This window comes from Ambystoma mexicanum, chromosome 7q (genome assembly GCF_040938575.1).
Source record: "Ambystoma mexicanum isolate Mex_15411 chromosome 7q, UKY_AmexF1_1, whole genome shotgun sequence".
NCBI lineage: Eukaryota > Metazoa > Chordata > Amphibia > Caudata > Ambystomatidae > Ambystoma > Ambystoma mexicanum.
This window is the reverse complement of record NC_090941.1, coordinates 993,298,971-993,318,746: the sequence shown is the minus strand read 5'-3', so window position 1 is coordinate 993,318,746 and position 19,776 is coordinate 993,298,971. Positions and strand designations below refer to the sequence as shown.

The following is a 19,776-nucleotide window of genomic DNA, read 5'->3' as shown; positions in this document are numbered from 1 at the left end:
GATAGACTAGATAGGGGTATACAGGTTGTGAATATGGTATATTGTTAAGGGAAGAGATGGCAGGGGTACAATAAAGGTAGACAAAGTGAAATGATAATGAATGGATGGGGTTACTCCGGGTTATCTAAACTGGATGAGGATAAACAGGGGGAGTATGGAGGGTGGTTGCAGTAGAGAGGATGGGGTAGGTTGAGTAAACATAGAGAAGGTGGGATACAAAACAGTCACACAGGTAGACACACTACCCATGGCTACAGTAATAGGTCCTCAGTAATTACATCAGAATTTGCACTGCAACAAAGTGGTCCTTCTCCTGTTCTATCGCAGAGCATGGGCACATCTTTCCTAATAAATCATCTAGTACAGGTCCACTGGAATAAGGTTGAAAATGCATACGGGAAGGCCAATGAGCACCACAAGCTGAGGATGCATGTGCCTCGTTCATTACATCGGCGAGTATCTGCTGCACCTCCTCCATCACTCCATCAACACCTCCATCCACCATTGCAACACCTCCAACCAACATCAAAGCCACAACGTCCCCTACCGGTACCTTAAATCCATCTGCTGCCATTCCACTCAATGTTTCAGTAATGAATATCCTATGCACTATATGCCATAATTGAACTGTGCCAGCCATGGCCATGGCCACAGTAATATATGTCTGTAAAAAAAGAGAAAACATAATTGGTTAGAGAACATACTTTATGAAATACAATTAGTTACAGTTGTACACCCCTTTAATGTTTTTAACCCCCATATGTAAGCATCATATACACTATGTTCAATAGACTGTTGTTCTCTTCACATATAGTAATCATTGGGAAAAAATCCAAGGTGGATTAAACAAAGAAACATACACGAACAAATCAATAATGTAAATGGGTGGTAGTACAGTGGGTGGAGATACACTGAATAGATACGGGTACACAGCATGCAGTAGAGTGGGTGAGAGTACAGATGCTGGAAATACCAAGGGTGGGGGAACTAAAACTAGAAATGGGTGGCTGAGGTTTGAAAAGAGGGGATAGGATCGGTTGGATATGAAGAGTGAGAGTATGATGCACAGTGGTACAGAAGGTGCCCGTACAATGCATGGGTAAGGATACAGGGGGGGTGGGGTGGCTGGATGAACAATGCATCCACCCCCCGCCTCCCAAAAATATGCAGGATGACGAACCACCATGTAATTGGCTGGTGCAGTAGCCATGTTTATGGATTCATGTTCCATGTATATATGTATGTATTCAGTACTCCTTGGAAGTTACATTTGGAATTATATAGAGTTTAAGAGATATTTCATGGTACAGGAGCATCACTCTCTTAAAGAAAGTGAAAATGTACAATGCAAGTTGTATTGGAAGAAACAACACCAGGAGCCATCCAAAATCCGATCTCAGAGTTTGGGGACATCCGTGTTCATCCAACACCAGTAAAATACTGACAGTGCATAAGTGCATAGGTGTATAAGCAGCACTAAAAAAAAATTTGACTACTATAATCTATATATGATCTAATACTATAATAACTCCACCATCCAAAACGTGTTAACCTCCAAAATAGAATTATTACAAAAGAAAATCATCACAAAAAGAAAAATTCTAGCTGATTAAAATATGCTCGAACCTACTATCAATACTAGGAACGAAAACATGAATATACTGTTCCACTTTTCTCCAGTTACCCAAGACTCAGTGTTAGACACCATCTCTAAATTGTTGGTTTTGTCTGTAATAAACCGCAGTTTGAACTTGCCGTTGACTGAGTCCTCTGTGAATGCTGGGGGAAGGTGGTGGGCCCTCCAAGTCTGCAGGCTTCCAGTGTCCCTCTGTTATTCCTGGGGGTCCGTCCCCAACATTCTGCTGACTAGATCCTCATTTGCTCTGTCTGGTGCTCACTCCTCTCCAGGTCATCGTCTTCTGGCCATTGCTGTAACAGGATGGCCTGCAGTTAGTCTATGTCCTCCAGAGAGGGACCTTATTACTCCTCAGAGAAAATCTTGGGTGACAAGAAAATTGGCTGGGGTTCTGCCTCCGTTTTTTGTCTGGAATGATCTTTCCCCAGAGACCAGGAGTCCCTTTTCATCGCAAAGGGGTTCTCTGGTTGCAAAGCCTCCACCTCTTCTTGGGCTTTCCCCTTTTGTTCTCTTCAGGGTTGGCTTCTGGCTTAGACTCTACCTACTTCTGCTTCTTCACTCCACACCACCAACCATCTGTCTCTCCGATGTTTCACACTGTCTTCTTCTTGCCTCCACCCTTTCATGTTAAATCGTCTCCTTTTCCTCCAGCTCTACTACTACCATCCTCCTCCTTCTGCTACTCCTCCTCTCACCCTACTACGTCTCCTCCCACAGAACTACTACTCCTCTGCCTCCCACATGACTACTTCTCCTCCACCTCCCACATGACTACTACTACTCCCATATAACTACTATTCCTCCTGCACGATGACTTCTCCTCCCACTACTCACATCCCACTAGTACTGCTACTCTCCTCCCACTACTAGCCATCTCCTCCCACTCCACTACACAAAGACCCTCTTTTCACAAAGTAACATTCACTTCACATTCATCCCTTACACTAACTTCTATCCACTTGCCACACAAACATGCACACCCACTATTCAGTACCCTTGCACTCACTAAGCCAATACTTCATATCTCTTCAACAAATTCTTCCAAACTCTGCAGCTCCTTCTTTCCTCCTGCTGGTCTCTTGGTCCAACTGCACTTCCTCTGCTGACCTAATCCGAATAATCCACACTTCCTGTTTCCCGTCCCCTGCTTATATTTCCCTCTCTCTGCCCTGATTGGACAGCTTTTTATAACCAATCCTGATCTGTCTTCCCCTCCTGGGAAGTGTATGTGCAAGGGAAAATCTTAACAAGGCGACAAAGCCGTGCCCACTTTCTCCTCACATAGCCACCACAGTTCAACCATGGTGGGTCTGCTAGCCCAGTGTCTAAGTCTGTGTCAGGGTTTCTATGGTACTCGTTCTCCCTAGGAAGTATAGTCCACGGATGGTGCATGGGGCTAGCCCTTCTCTCATGTCCCTGGTGGTCTAGAATTGAACACAAGATTTTGGTGGAACACCCGCCTGGATGCCAAAGCGAGCCTCTAATTGGCGCTGCTAGCGTGGGTCCTGCGGCATCACTCTCCATTTCCCAGGCTCTCTCCACTGACACTAAATTCACAGCGTCTTGGAGGGTTGCTTCTGCACATAGGTGTCCCGGTCTCTGTAGCTCTGTCGCAGACATGGGGCATTGGAAGGAGTTCAGCGCTCTGCTACTTGTCTACTTCACAGGCTCTACAAAACATAGAGACTGGTGAGCAGTTTGAAATTGAAGCATGCTGTGAGACACAGATGTACTGCACCATATTGGTCTGGCACAAGGGGAAGGGGTAAGGATTCGGTCCCTGCCAGTTGCCTTTCCCTTCAGGTCCAGTACTGACTGTGGATTATCTTGTGGCAGGCCTCCTCCTACCCTTCTTCACAAGACCAGGGTAATGGCCTTGTCACAAACATGATTGAACGTGATCATGAAAAGACACCTTCACTGATCCACACTTATTTCGAAAAGCTCAAAATATCATTGTCTGTTCTTAGAAGGTACTTATGAGAGATTGGAGACATGCTAGCTATAAAGCAATGCAAAAAACAAAATTATTTGAAAAGATGGAACATGCAAAAGGATTTTGGTGGCCATGTGTGTTCAGGTACTGATCCTTTTTTGGTTTGTTTTATAGCACTGAAGGATGTCTACAAGAATGTGGAAAAGGATCTTCCCCAGTTTGAGGACCTGCAAGGTGCTGCCAGGGCACTGATGAGATTGCAGGATGTCTATGCTCTGAATGTAAAGGGGCTGGTGAAGGGACTGTTCCAGCGAGACACAAGCACCACCCTGACCAACATCTACCGTCCTAACCAGGTCTTCCAAATGTCGGCTGACGATTGCTTCCATATCGGCAAGGTAGGTAGAATGGAATAAGCAATGGCCAGTGTTTTATTGAGGAACATTTGTAATGGTCAGCATTTGCTTTAGCCCTTGAGTGACAGGGATTTAGGTCTGCCATATGTTGTTCCCTCATCTACTAGTGGTGACGGGAGGTGATGGTTTGGAAAAATTAATCTGCCAGATGTTTTCAGAGCTAAGTTATATACGGTGTTAGTTCTGGGATTTCTTTTGTCTCCCAGTACATGGTCTCCCTCTTTATAGGGTCAATCGGTGAAAGTTTGTTTAGACATTTTGGGTATTTTTTTGTATATATGCATAAATACGGTATATAGGGGTTTAATTCTGGAGTTTTTGGATAGAGTATAAATCCTGCACATAGGGTTTTGCAAATTCCATACAATGGCATTCTAGGACATCCAAGTTTTCCATGGCCATCCATGTTTATGTACAAAACCTCAAGGTCCTCCATCAGATAGCAAATACATTCAAGATGTTTCCACAAGAGGGGTTAAAGGAGGCTTGTTAAGGGGAACGCTAGTTCGACTTGAGGAGGTTGTGCAAATGTATGGGCATGTCAACTTCTTAAGAAGGAGATTGTGCATGTGTGTACCACGAAGGGAGCGTCTAAACTTCTAAGTTGGTGCACTGGTAGTGTGTTGATATATATATGTATATATATATATATATATATATATATAGATATATATATATATATATATATATACGCACACATATATAGGAAAGTCAATTTGAGCCAAGGAATTCGTCTTTGTCTCAGAGGGCAGTGCTACTTTATACATAGCTTAATCAACCCAAGACAGACATTTGCCAAGCTGCCAGAACAACTACAAAGACAATTTCCTGGAGAAAAAGGTTTGCATTTGAGCTAATTTGCATACCCACAAAGCCCTGCTGTTGTGGCTCATAACTGGAGGTGAACTTCCAGTGATGGGGGGGGGGCAGGGGGGGGGGGTGTGTGTGTGTGTGTGTGTGTGTGTGTGTGTGTGTGTGTGTGTGTGTGTGTGTGTGTGTGTGTGTGCATGTGCGTGTCCGTGTATTACACGGCCACAGAAGTTGCCGTGTAGTTATGGTTAAGTTGCTGTTTCCATAGGAAGAGCACTTTTTGGGCGGCCTATAACTCCACTCCCCCTGGACGCGAAAGCGTGCTTTTGTAAATTTGGTGACAATACGTCCAGTAGTTTCCTTTAAAACGACCAAAAAATATGTCTGAAAAAATTAGTGATATATATGTCCGCTCCGCGGTCACACTTCCCTGTTCGCTCCGCGGACAAGATACCGATTGGCTAGGGGGTGGCGTCATAACCGCAGACATGCAACGTCTTCGCCGATTGGCTGCAGCGAGCCATGATGTGCGTCAGAATGTGTGCATGGGCCCGACATCTTGGATCCGACGACAGCACGGTCGCAACCAGAGGCAAAATGCTGTTTTGGAAACTGTTTTGGTCTGCTACAGTGTTTGAGGAGGTCCAGAGAGTAAGAGATGGATGAAATACTGTACATGTTTAGGCGCAGGTGTTAATGATGTATTCGCCATGCCCGCCTTGTCCGGGATGTTTGTAAGTACTGAAAATGAGGGGTCTCATAAGGATAGTACTTCAGTCCGTGCTGTGCGCAGGCAACTTCAAACTGTTCTAAGGACACGCGTGGTGTTAGCGAACACCACAAGTGAGTAGATGCTGTAGGTCCTATTTTTGTTTGTATGGGTGTGCTACTAATTTTTACGCCGCCATGGGTGTGATATGCTGCGGTGGTTGTGGCCAGGGCCTAGAGTCTTGGGTGCATGGCCGTAGGCATTAGGCCATACTCCCAAGACGCAAGGCCCTGGCCACAACCACTGCAGCATATCACAGCTATACCTACACCCGTAATCTCGCTTATTGATCAGGTGTTTGTGGGGAGGGACTAGAGTCTTGGATGCATGGCCAAAGGCCATGTACACAAGATCAAATTTGTACGTAGAGAATTTATAAGGCACTATGGGTGCGATATGCTGTGGTAGTTGTGTTCAGTACGTAGAGTCTTGGCTGCATGGCTGAAGGCCATGCACCCGAAAACACAGTTATAAGCACTACAGATTTAAGCCACTATGGGTTTCATATACTGGACACCCATGCATTCACATATATATGGCCTTACACCCAAGACTCTAGCCTCCAGCCACAACCACTGCACCATATCACAGCTATAGATACACCCATAGTATCAAACATCAATTTATACGTAGTGGATTTACAAGCCACAATGGGTGCAATATGCTGTGGTGGTCATGGCCAGGATGTAGAGTTTTGGGTGCATGGCCTTTTTATAAGCAGTGAAGTTATAAGGCACCATTGTTTTCATATAGTACATTGATTGTGAGCAGGATGTAATACATTTTTTTTAACTGAATTTCATAGGTTTTTATTAGTGCAAAGTCACCATTTTCAATAGATGAAGACCACTAGCATGTTAGGTCCTCAAAGTGGGAACCCTGGGTGGTTAAAAAAAGATTTTTCTTCCCAAACCGTCCCGGTGTAGGAAGGAAAATCTTTTACCAAGATGGCCACCATGGAAAGGGAAGGTGGGGTGTATAAAGAGAACACAACAGGCATCAGCGGGGGGTGGGGGGGAAAGGAGGGAGACACGGGGCATGAGCAGGGGGTGGGGGGAACAGTAGGGAGACACGGGGCATGAGCGGGGGGTGGGGGGGAACAGGGGAGACAAGGGGCATGAGCGGGGGGTGGGGGGGAAAGGAGGGAGACACGGGGCATGAGCAGGGGGTGGGGGGAACAGTAGGGAGACACGGGGTATGAGCGGGGGGTGGGGGAAACAGGGGAGACACGTGGGCATGAGCGGGGGGTGGGGGAACAGGGCGCACACAGGGCATGAGCAGGGGGTGGGGGGAACAGGGGAGACTAGGGGCATGAGCGGGGGTTGGGGGAACAAGAGAGAGACACGGGCCATGAGCGGGGGGCGGGGGGAACAGTAGGGAGACACAGGGCATGAGCGGGGGTTGGAGGGGAAAAGGAGGGAGACACAGGGCATGAGCGGGGGTTGGAGGGGAAAAGGAGGGAGACACGGGACATGGCAGGGGGTGGGGGGAACAGGGCACACACGGGGCATGAGCAGGGGATGGGGGGAAAAGGAGGGAGACACAGGGCAGGGGGTGGGGGGAACAAAAGAGAGACACGGGCCATGAGCGGGGGGTGGCGGGAACAGTAGGGAAACACAGGGCCATGAGCGGGGGGAGGAGGGGAACAGGGGAGACACGTGGGCATGAGTGGGGGTGAGGGGGGAACAGGGGAGACACGTGGGCATGAGCAGGGGGTGGGGGGGACAGGGGAGACACGTGGGCATGAGCGAGGTGGGGGGGAACAGGGGAGACACGTGGGCATGAGCGGGGGGTGAGGGGCACAGGGGAGACACGTGGGCATGAGCGGTGGGTGGGGGGGAACAGGAGGGGGACACGTGGGCATGAGCGGGGGTGGGGTGGAACAGGAAAGACACAGGGCATGAGCGGGGGATGGGGTGGAACAGGGGAGACACGGGGCATGAGCGGGAGGTGGGGGGAACAGGGAAAACACGGTGCATGGGTGGGGGGAACGGGAGGGAGACATGGGGCATGAGCGGGGGGTGGGGGGGAACAGGGCACACACGGGGCATGAGCGGGGGGTGGGGGGTACAGGAGGGAGACACGGGGCATGAGCGGGGGGTGGGGGGAACAAGAGAGAGACACGGACCATGAGCGGGGGGTGGGGGGAACAGTGGAGACACAGGGCATGAGCGGGGATGGGGGGACAGGGGAGACACAGGGCATGAGCGGGGGTGGGGGGTAACACAAGGGAGACACGGGGCATGAGCGGGGGGTGGGGGGACAGGGCAGATACTGGGCATGAGCGGGGGGTGAGGGGTACAGGAGGGAGACATGGGGCATGAGCGGGGGTGGGGGGAACAGGGCAGACACGGGGCATAAGCGGGGGTGGGGGGTACAGGAGGGAGACACGGGGCATGAGCAGGGGGTGGGGGGAACAAGAGAGAGACACGGACCATGAGCGGGGGGTGGGGGGGAACAGTGGAGACACGGGGCATGAGCGGGGGGTGGGGGGTAACACAAGGGAGACACGGGGCATGAGCGGGGGTGGGGGAACAGGGCAGATACTGGGCATGAGCGGGGGGTACAGGAGGGAGACACAGGGCATGAGAGGGGGGTGGGGGGTACAGGAGGGAGACATGGGGCATGAGAAGGGGGTGGGGGGAACAAGAGAGAGACACAGGGCATGAGCGGGGGTGGGGGGAACAGGAGGGAGACATGGGGCATGAGTGGGGTGTGGGGGGTAACACGAGGGAAACACGGGGCATGAGCAGGGGGTAGGGGGAAACACAAGGGAGACACGGGGCATGAGGGGGGGTGGGGGGAACACGGCAGACATGGGGCATGAGCAGGAGGGTGGGGGGTACAGTAGGGAGACACAGACACAGGGCATGAGCGGGGGAAACAGTGTAGACACGGGGCACGAGCGGAGGGGTGGGGGAAGAGTGGAGACATGGGGCTTGAGCGGGGGTGGGGGGGGTAACACAATGGAGACACGGGGCATGAGCGGGGGGTGGGGGAACAGGGCAGATACTGGGCATGAGCGGGGGGTGTGGGGTACAGGGCAGATACTGGGCATGAGCGGGGGGTGGGGGTACAGGAGGGAGACATGAGGCATGCATGAGCGGGGGTGGGGGGAACAGGGCAGACACGGGGCATAAGCGGGGGTGGGGGGTACAGGAGGGAGACACGGGGCATGAGCAGGGGGTGGGGGGAACAGGGCAGACACGGGGCATAAGCGGGGGTGGGGGGTACAGGAGGGAGACACGGGGCATGAGCAGGGGGTGGGGGAACAAGAGAGAGACACGGACCATGAGCGGGGGGTGGGGGGGAACAGTGGAGACACGGGGCATGAGCGGGGGGTGGGGGGTAACACAAGGGAGACACGGGGCATGAGCGGGGGTGGGGGAACAGGGCAGATACTGGGCATGAGCGGGGGGGTACAGGAGGGAGACACAGGGCATGAGAGGGGGGTGGGGGGTACAGGAGGGAGACATGGGGCATGAGAAGGGGTGGGGGGAACAAGAGAGAGACACAGGGCATGAGCGGGGGTGGGGGGAACAGGAGGGAGACATGGGGCATGAGTGGGGTGTGGGGGGTAACACGAGGGAAACACGGGGCATGAGCAGGGGGTAGGGGGAAACACAAGGGAGACACGGGGCATGAGGGGGGGTGGGGGGGAACACGGCAGACATGGGGCATGAGCAGGAGGGTGGGGGGTACAGTAGGGAGACACAGACACAGGGCATGAGCGGGGGAAACAGTGTAGACACGGGGCACGAGCGGAGGGGTGGGGGAAGAGTGGAGACATGGGGCTTGAGCGGGGGTGGGGGGTAACACAATGGAGACACGGGGCATGAGCGGGGGGTGGGGGAACAGGGCAGATACTGGGCATGAGCGGGGGGTGTGGGGTACAGGGCAGATACTGGGCATGAGCGGGGGGTGGGGGTACAGGAGGGAGACATGAGGCATGCATGAGCGGGGGTGGGGGAACAGGGCAGATACTGGGCATGAGTGGGGGGTGGGGGTACAGGAGGGAGACACGGGGCATAAGTCGGGGGTGGGGGGAACAGGGCAGATACTGGGCATGAGCGGGGGTGGGGGTACAGGAGGGAGACACGGGGCATGAGCGGGGGGTGGGGGGTACAGGAGGGAGACACGGGGCATGAGCGGGGGTGGGGGGAACAGGGCAGATACTGGGCATGAGCGGGGGTGGGGGGTACAGGAGGGAGACACGGGGCATGAGCGGGGGGTGGGGGGTACAGGAGGGAGACACGGGGCATGAGCGGGGGTGGGGGGAACAAGAGAGAGACACGGGGGATGAGCGGGGGGGGTTGGGAAGAACAGGAGGGAGACACGGGGCATGAGCGGGGGGTGGGGGGAACAGGAGGGAGACATGGGGCATGAGCGGGGGGTGAGGGGAAACAGGAAACATGAGGGAGACATGGGGCATGAGCGGGGGGTGGGGGGCAACAGGAGACACACAGGTCATGAGCGGAGGCTGGGGGGTACACGAGGAAGACACGGGGCATGAGCGGGGGGTGGGGGCCAACAGGAGACACACGGGGCATGAGCGGGGGGTGGGGGGTACATGAGGAAGACACGGGTCATGAGCGGGGGGTGGGAGGTTCACGAGGGAGACACGGGGCATGAGCGGGGTGTGGGGGGTAACACGAGGGAAACACGGGGCATGAGTGGGGGGTGGGGGGAACACAAGGGAGACACGGGGAATGAGCAGGGGGTGGGAGGGAACACGAGGGAAACACAGGCATGAGCGGGGGGTGGGGGGAACACGAGGGAGACAGGGGGCATGAGCGGGGGGTGGGGGGCAACAGGAGACACACGGGGCATGAGCGGGGGGTGGGGGGTACAGGAGGGAGACACGGGGCATGAGCGGGGGGTGGAGGGAACACGAGGTAGACACGGGGCATGAGCGGGGGGTGGGGGAAACACGAGGGAGACACAGGGCATGAGCGGGGGGTGGGGGGCAACACGAGACACACGGGGCATGAGCGGGGGGTGGGAGGTACACGAGGAAGACACAGGGCATGAGCGGGGTGTGGGGGGCAACAGGAGACGCACGGGGCATGAGCGGGGGGTGGGGGCAACAGGAGACACACGGGGCATGAGTGGGGGGTGGGGGGTGCACAAGGAAGACACGGGGCATGAGCGGGGAGTGGGGGGAACATGAGGGAGACACAGGGCATGAGCGGGGGGATGGGGGGTAACACGAGTGAGGCACAGGGCATGAGTGGGGGTTTGGGGGCAACAGGAGACACACGGGTCATGAGCGGGGGGTGGGGGGTACATGAGAAGACACGGGTCATGAGCGGGGGGTGGGAGGTTCACGAGGGAGACACGGGGCATGAGCGGGGTGTGGGGGGTAACACGAGGGAAACACGGGGCATGAGTGGGGGGTGGGGGGAACACGAGGGAGACACGGGGCATGAGTGGGGGGTGGGGGGAACACGAGGGAGACACGGGGCATGAGCAGGGGGTGGGGGGCAACAGGAGACACACGGGGCATGAGCGGGGGTGGGAGGAACACGAGGGAAACACAGGCATGAGCAGGGGGTGGGGTAACATGAGGGAGACACGGGGCATGAGCGGGGGGTGGGGGGCAACAGGAGACACACGGGGCATGAGCGGGGGGTGGGGGTACAGGAGGGAGACACGGGGCATGAGCGGGGGGTGGAGGGAACACGAGGTAGACACGGGGCATGAGCGGGGGGTGGGGGACACAGGGCATGAGCGGGGGGGTGGGGGGCAACACGAGACACACGGGGCATGAGCGGGGGGTGGGAGGTACACGAGGAAGACACAGGGCATGAGCGGGGTGTGGGGGGCAACAGGAGACACACGGGGCATGAGCGGGGGGTGGGGGCAACAGGAGACACACGGGGCATGAGCGGGGGGTGGGGGGTACACAAGGAAGACACGGGGCATGAGCGGGGAGTGGGGGGAACATGAGGGAGACACAGGGCATGAGCGGGGGGATGGGGGGTAACACGAGTGAGGCACGGGGCATGAGTGGGGGTTTGGGGGCAACAGGAGACACACGGGTCATGAGCGGGGGGTGGGAGGTTCACGAGGGAGACACGGGGCATGAGCGGGGTGTGGGGGGTAACACGAGGGAAACACGGGGCATGAGTGGGGGGTGGGGGGAACACGAGGGAGACACGGGGCATGAGCAGGGGGTGGGGGGCAACAGGAGACACACGGGGCATGAGCGGGGGTGGGAGGAACACGAGGGAAACACAGGCATGAGCAGGGGGTGGGGTAACATGAGGGAGACACGGGGCATGAGCGGGGGGTGGGGGGCAACAGGAGACACACGGGGCATGAGCGGGGGGTGGGGGTACAGGAGGGAGACACGGGGCATGAGCGGGGGGTGGAGGGAACACGAGGTAGACACGGGGCATGAGCGGGGGGTGGGGGACACAGGGCATGAGCGGGGGGGTGGGGGGCAACACGAGACACACGGGGCATGAGCGGGGGGTGGGAGGTACACGAGGAAGACACAGGGCATGAGCGGTGTATGGGGGCAACAGGAGACACACGGGCATGAGCGGGGGGTGGGGGCAACAGGAGACACACGGGGCATGAGCAGGGGGTGGGGGTAGACAAGGAAGACACGGGGCATGAGCGGGGAGTGGGGGGAACATGAGGGAGACACGGGGCATGAGCAGGGGGTGGGGGTAACACGAGGGAAACACGGGGCAACGGGGCATGAGCGGGGGGTGGGTGGAACACGAGTGAGACACGGGGCATGAGTGGGGGTTCGGGGGCAACAGGAGACACACGGGGCATGAGCGGGGGGTGGGGGGAACACGAGGAAGACACGGGGCATGAGCGGGGAGTGGGGGGAACACGAGGGAGACACGGGGCATGAGCAGGGGGGTGGGGGGTAACACGAGGGAAACACAGGGCATGAGCGGGGGGTGGGGGGAACACGAGGGAGACACGGGGCATGAGTGCGGGTTTGGGGGCAACAGGAGACACGGGGCATGAGCAGGGGGTGGGGGGAACAGAGGAGACTAGGGGCATGAGCGGGGGTTGGGGGAACAAGAGAGAGACACGGGCCATGAGCGGGGGGTGGGGGGAACAGTAGGGAGACAAAGGGCATGAGCTGGGGTTGGAGGGGAAAAGGAGGGAGACACAGGGCATGAGCGGGGGTTGGAGGGGAAAAGGAGGGAGACACGGGACATGGCAGGGGGTGGGGGGAACAGGGCACACACGGGGCATGAGCAGGGGGTGGGGGAACAAAAGAGAGACACGGGCCATGAGCGGGGGTGGGGGGAACAGTAGGGAGACACAGGGCCATGAGCGGGGGGTGGAGGGTAACAGGGGAGACACGTGGGCATGAGTGGGGGTGGGGGGGAACAGGGGAGACCCGTGGGCATGAGCAGGGGTTGGGGGGGACAGGGGAGACACGTGGGCATGAGCGGGGGTGGGGGGGAACAGGGGAGACACGTGGGCATGAGCAGGGGGTGAGGGGCACAGGGGAGACACGTGGGCATGAGCGGCGGGTGAGGGGGAAAAGGAGGGGGACACTTGGGCATGAGCGGGGGGTGGGGTGGAACAGGAGAGACACGTGGCATGAGCTGGGGATGGGGTGGAACAGGGAAGACAAGGGGCATGAGCGGGAGGTGGGGGGAACAGGGAAAACACGGTGCATGGGTGGGGGGAACGGGAGGGAGACATGGGGCATGAGCGGGGGTGGGGGGGAACAGGACACACACGGGGCATGAGCAGGGGGGGGGTACAGGAGGGAGACACGGGGCATGAGCAGGGGGTGGGGGGAACAAGAGAGAGACACGGACCATGAGCGGGGGGTGGCGGGAACAGTGGATACACGGGGCATGAGCGGGAATGGGGGGGAACAGTGGAGACACGGGGCATGAGCGGGGGGTGGGGGGAACAGAGGAGACACAGGGCATGAGCGGGGGGTGGGGGGTAACACAAGGGAGACACGGGGCATGAGCGGGGGGTGGGGGGAACAGGGCAGATACTGGGCATGAGCGGGGGGTGGGGGGTACAGGAGGGAGACATGGGGCATGAGCGGGGGTTGGGGGAACAGGGCAGACACGGGGCATAAGCGGAGGTGGGGGGTACAGGAGGGATACACGGGGCATGAGCAGGGGGTGGGGGAACAGAGGAGACACAGGGCATGAGCGGGGGGTGACACAAGGGACAAGGGAGACACGGGGCATGAGCGAGGGTGGGGGGAACAGGGCAGATACTGGGTATGTGCGGGGGGTGGGGGGTTACAGGAGGGAGACACAGGGCATGAGCGGGGGGTGGGGGGTATAGGAGGGAGACATGGGTCATGAGCGGGGGGTGGGGGGCAACAGGAGACACACGGGGCATGAGCGGTGGTGGGGGGTACAGGAGGGAGACACGGGGCATGAGCAGGGGGTGGGGGAACACGAGGGACACACGGGGCATGAGCGGGGGTGGGAGGTACACGAGGAAGACACAGGCCATGAGCGGGGTGTGGGGGGCAACAGGAGACACACAGGGCATGAGCGGGGGGTGGGGGGTACATGAGGAAGACACGGGGCATGAGCGGGGGGTGGGAGGTTCACGAGGGAGACACGGGGCATGAGCGGGGGGTGGGGGGAACACGAGGGAGACACGGGGCATGAGCAGGGGGTGGGGGGCAATAGGAGACACACGGGGCATGAGCGGGGGTGGGAGGGAACATGAGGGAAACACAGGCATGAGCAGGGGTGGGGGGAACACGAGGGAGACACGGGGCATGAGCGGGGGGTGGAGGGCATCAGGAGACACATGGGGCATGAGCGGGGGTGGGGGGTACAGGAGGGAGACACGGGGCATGAGCGGGGGTGGAGGGAACACGAGGGAGACACGGGGCATGAGCGGGGGGCAACAGGAGACACATGGGGCATGAGCGGGGGGTGGGGGGAACACGAAGGAGACACGGGGCATGAGCGGGGGGTGGGGGGTAACACGGGGCATGAGCGGGGGGTGGGGGGGAACAGGGGAAACACGGGACATTAGTGGGGGTGGGGGGGAACGGGAGGGAGACACGGGGCATGAGCGGCGGGTGGGGGGAACAGGGCACACACGGGGCATGAGCGGGGGTTGGGGGAGAACAGGGGAGACACGGGCATGAGCGGGGGGTGGGGAGAAAAGGAGGGAGACACGGGACATTAGCGGGGGGTGTGGAGGAATGGAAGGAGAACGGGGCATGAGCGGGGGGTGGAGGGAAAAGGAGGGAGACACGGCGCATGTGCGGGGGTGGGGGTGACACGGGGCATGAGCGGGGGTTGGGGGAACGGGAGTGAGACACGAGGCATGAGCAGGGGGTGGGGGGAACGGTAGAGAGACATGGAGCATGAGCAGGGGGTGGGGGAAACGGGAGAGAGACACGGGTCATGAGCAGGGGGTGGGGGGAACGGGAGAGAGACACGGAGCATGAGCGGGGGTAGGGGAATGGGAGTAACACACGGAGCTTACTGTGCAATGCTCCGATGAACCGATAAACAAAGATGGCGGGCGTCTCTCACAATAGATGCATTGCACTCTTCACGGCAGCCAATAGGAAAGCACGTCAGATGTCCGCGGACATCACGCAAGCGATTGCCCAATCCCCGTCCTGTCCGCGGAGCGAACAGGGAAGTGTGTCCGCAAAGCGGACACAGATATCACTAATTTTTTTCACTTACATTTTTGTCATTTTAAAAAAAACGACTTTACGGATTTACACCAAATAAAAAAAGCACGCTTTCGGGACCAAACCACTGCTCCCGTCGCAAATTTGGTGTAAATCCGTCCAGTGGTTTGGGCTGTAGGCGTGAGCAAAGTTTTTTCCCATTATGTCTATGGGAAAAAAAGAAGTTTTGGGACACCCCCTATAACTTTGCCCCCCCCTGAACCGAACCTCACCAAACTATGCAGAATAATTGAGAGTGGGCTATATATTTTTTTTGCAAAGTTTGGTGAGGATTCGTCCAGGGGGAGCGAAGTTATAAGCCGCCCAAAAAGTGCTCTTCCTATGGAAACAGCAACTTAACCATAACTACATGGCCACTACTGTGGCCATGTAATATATTCAGCAAAAAAACGTTTTTAAAGGGATGTTATGGTTCAAGGTAAAACCGAAAATCCCTTGACATTCGCTAGTTATGGTAAGCTAAGCAACCATAACTCACGCCACCTACATGCATTGCTAAGTCTAACTCCCAGGACATCAAAGATGACATCACAAATGTCATTGATGACATCACTAATGACATCACATGTGCATGTACTTTTCATGAAAAGTCTGCAGAAGGGAGTCTTATAATGTTCATATAAAAAACTGTCAAGGGTCATTGGAACAGATGACATGAGCTATGTGGTGCATTAAGCAATGCATTGACATAAATAGCATTCTATTATGAAGTTCTTAACAGTGTAATAATGTATTCATGTGTAGACATAAGCATTGTGTGCAGCATACATGATGAAGGTGCAATATTCATAATCTTCCCATGTTAAATAGTGAAATGGTAAAAGCTTTCTTATTAGAGTTTTGTGTACTGTGCAATATGTTATAAGTAGGTAATGAAAACCACTTCCTATATAATTTCATTATTACATACAAAACACAAAGACATAACAACAAATACAAAAATGAGTATATACAGTGAAAGTGAAGTACACAAAAAAGCAGCAGTAAAACCAGAAATTGTTGATAACCTACCTCATTATTTTTATGCACAGAAATGATTGTTCTGCTTCAAACTTACTACTTCCCTATGAATAACTATCACATGATGTGACTGCACCCTAAAGAGAGTAATGCAAATACAAATATGAGCATATCCACAGAAAGTACAGCAATAAAAAAAATAGCAGACCAATAAGAAAGTGTTGATAACCTTACTGATTGTCTTCACACACATTTGTGATGTCATCTTTGATGGTTTTTCGGTTTTACTTTGAACCATAATGTCCCTTTAACAAAGTTTTTTCACTGAATTTCATAGGTTTTTAGTAGCGCAACTTAACCATAACGTCCCTTTAACAAAGTTTTTTCACTGAACATATATATATATATATATATATATATATATATATATATATATATATATATATTGAGCAAAAAAACTTTTTTAAAGGGATGTTATGGTTCAAGGTAAAACCGAAAATCCCTTGACATTCGCTAGTTATGGTAAACTAAGCAACCATAACTCTTGCCACCTACGTGCATTGCTAAGACTAACTCCCAGGACATCAAAGATGACATCACAAATGTCATTGATGACATTTGTATTGTGTTTTGACCTTGACAGACAGACATTGTGATGAAAGACTTCTCTTGAAGGAGTTTTGCTAAAACGTAAGAGAAGATAAGGATGAAATTTCTGAAACGAAACCACTTTTATATATTATATCACTATGCGAAAGATCGTTTGCACACGCGGAGACGTATTTTGGGACTGCACTACTCGTAGACAATGGAAATTGCAATTGTACTGTAAGTAACCCTTTAGATTATTTTATACCAAATATAATTACAATAGCGTAGCATTAAAGACCGCTCAAGTTGAACTTGTTCGTTGAAAGTGGCATAATGTTTTCTACCACGCACTATCACTGCCGAATTGATCCCCTGTCGTTTAGAGGGCTCTGAAAAAGGCAGACGCCTCAGGGTGGGTTAATAGAAATAATTTAACCGGTCTATAGGCGGTCAAGCGCTCTACTCGCTGTGCCACTTCACTGTAGCCTGTCAAGTGGCACAGCGAGTACAACGCTCGCTTTGACATTCGTGCACAGCGTGCTAACGCAAGTTCGAATCCCGGCAAGGCCAAACTCAGCCTTTCATCCTTCCGTGGTCGATAAATGAGCACCACACACCGTGGTTAATAATAAGCACCGCTTAGATACCTCACGGTTCTTAGCGCTATATGAATGGGAAAATATTATTATTTTATTATCAACATACTCCGTTGCACTATCTTCGATAGCAAATAGTTTCACGCCCTAATAAATAAAATGATGATTTTTAATGAAGATCGGCTGGTGAGACTAATTTATGTTTTTTAAAACAGGTATGTGGCCCCATTTTTCCTATGTCATGATTTACAGACTCCAGCGGATGGGGTCTTCAACTGCCAGGTGCAGGTCCAAATATGCAACTTCATGACCCTCACCATTTTATGGGACAATCGCCAAGGACCAATATGCCCTTACGCAGTACTAGCGGCTACAAATAACATACCAACCAATAGGGTAGTCTAATGGCTCGTTGTTGGAGCAACCTTCCGATTATCAGAGCGACCATTTACTGCTTTTATCATAAACCAACAGCCTATCTACCACAAAGGAACAACGCGTGGCTCAAAATAAACTTTTGCTGATCGACAGCAGAGACAATAGCAAATCGCTGAATATTCACTAAACATTTCATGTGAAATAAATGTACTTTACCAAATGTACAATCCTGCTGTTTACTTTTAAACCACAGTTTCATATTCCGAATTGTGGCGCACTGAGTTGTAAGCTGATCTAACACCCTCTGTACCGCAAAGGAACATCGCGTGCCTCAACATGAACTTTTGCGGATCGACAACAAAGACAAATGCAAATTGCTGAATATTCTCTAAACATTTGATATCAAATAAATGTACTTTACAAAATTTACAATCTTGCTGTTTGCTTTTAAATCACTGTTTCATATTCAGAATTGTGGCGCGCTGTGTTGTGACATAATATGTGTTGTCTTCCGGGTTCTGTGTAAAGTCACTTAGGACTGGAGAGAACTGGGCGCGTTTGATGACGCACCCTGTAACGTCACAGAGAGAGGCGGGGAATATGAATGCTTTGATAATATCAGGCTTAGGGGCGGGAGATATGATTTAGTATCGCAAAAGCAAGTCAGCCAGGTCAATAGCGCCAGTCATAGGATTATCACATAATGTCGGCGCACACCAGCCGGATTTATTGTTTCTTTAGTGGACAAAAAGTCGGTTGATGCCCATAGGAAATTGTACTATTAGCGGACAAAAGGAGTGGTCTTAAAACACTTTCACCCTGACAACTAACAATACAATTCAGAACACCCCTATTTTTTGTAATTGCAACCATTTCGGGACACCGCGAGTGTACTTAGAACACATTCAACTAGACAGATCACAATACGGACAGCGTCCTGAGGACACCCCCAGTTTGTGTATTTACGAACAATTAAGTACACCGCAAGTGTTCATAGCTCATTTTTACCTTCCTTGTGAACAAAAATGACACATACTCCGTCCTCTAAACACCCCACCATTTAGTTTATTTACAAAATGTCAGAACAGCCGTGTTCTCCGCGGACAAATCGAACGCAACAAAAACGTCTAGCACATAAAAAAACAAAACATTGAACCTATCTCATACTCCCCCACCCTCCCCAAACACTCTTACACACCAACACACGGCACTAAATACAATTTTTTATCCACGTTTCACCGCGCTGTACGCGGTCGACGGCGAATACAAGATGGGCGCCACAGAAAATCTGACGCGCTCCACGCCCCTCGCCGTCTAATCAGCGGACATGACTCAAGGCCATGGGCCAATCGGGGTGCTGTCCGCGGAGCGAACAGGGAAGTCAGTCCGCGAAGCGAACATAGATATCACTAATGTTTTTGCCTTACGTTTTGGTCATTTTATAAAAAACTACTGGATGGATTTACACCAAATTTGCAAAAGCACGCTTTCGGGACCAAGCCCCCGCTCCTGCCGCAAATTTGGTGTAAATCCATCCAGCAGTTCGGCCTGTGGCCGTGCGCAAAGTTTTTTCCCATTCAGTCTATGGGAAAAAAAAAAGTTTTGGGACCCCCCCTATAACTTTGACCCCCCTGGACGAATCATCACCAAACTTTGCAAAAAAATCAGAGTGACCCATATACTTCTTTTGCAAAGTTTGGTGAGGATCCGTCCAGGGAGAGCGAAGTTATAAGCCGCCCAAAAAGTGCTCTTCCTATGGAAACAGCAACTTAACCATAACTACATGGCCACTACCGTGGCCATGTAATATATGGCAGTGAACAAAAACAAAGGGGCTACACATGTGATATCATCAGTGATGTCATCAATGACATTTGTGATGCCATCTTTCATGTCCTGAGTGTTAGTGTTAGCAGTGCACAGTGGGGCGGGCAGGTATGGTTGCTTAGCCTACCGTAACTGCCGAATTTCAGAGGTTTTTCGGTTTTACTTTAAACCATAATGT

At 53.5% G+C, this 19,776-nt stretch overlaps 1 protein-coding gene across 2 annotated transcripts in view; it reads left to right on the top strand.

Annotated features, from left to right (window-relative positions):
- Nucleotides 1-19,776, top strand: part of P4HA3 (prolyl 4-hydroxylase subunit alpha 3) — a 356,959-nt gene that overhangs the window by 140,416 nt on the left and 196,767 nt on the right. For both annotated transcript variants that reach the window (XM_069640141.1, XM_069640140.1), the window contains exon 3: nt 3,747-3,970. In XM_069640141.1, coding sequence (XP_069496242.1) covers nt 3,747-3,970 — 224 coding nt within the window. The remainder of the gene's footprint in view (nt 1-3,746; nt 3,971-19,776) is intronic.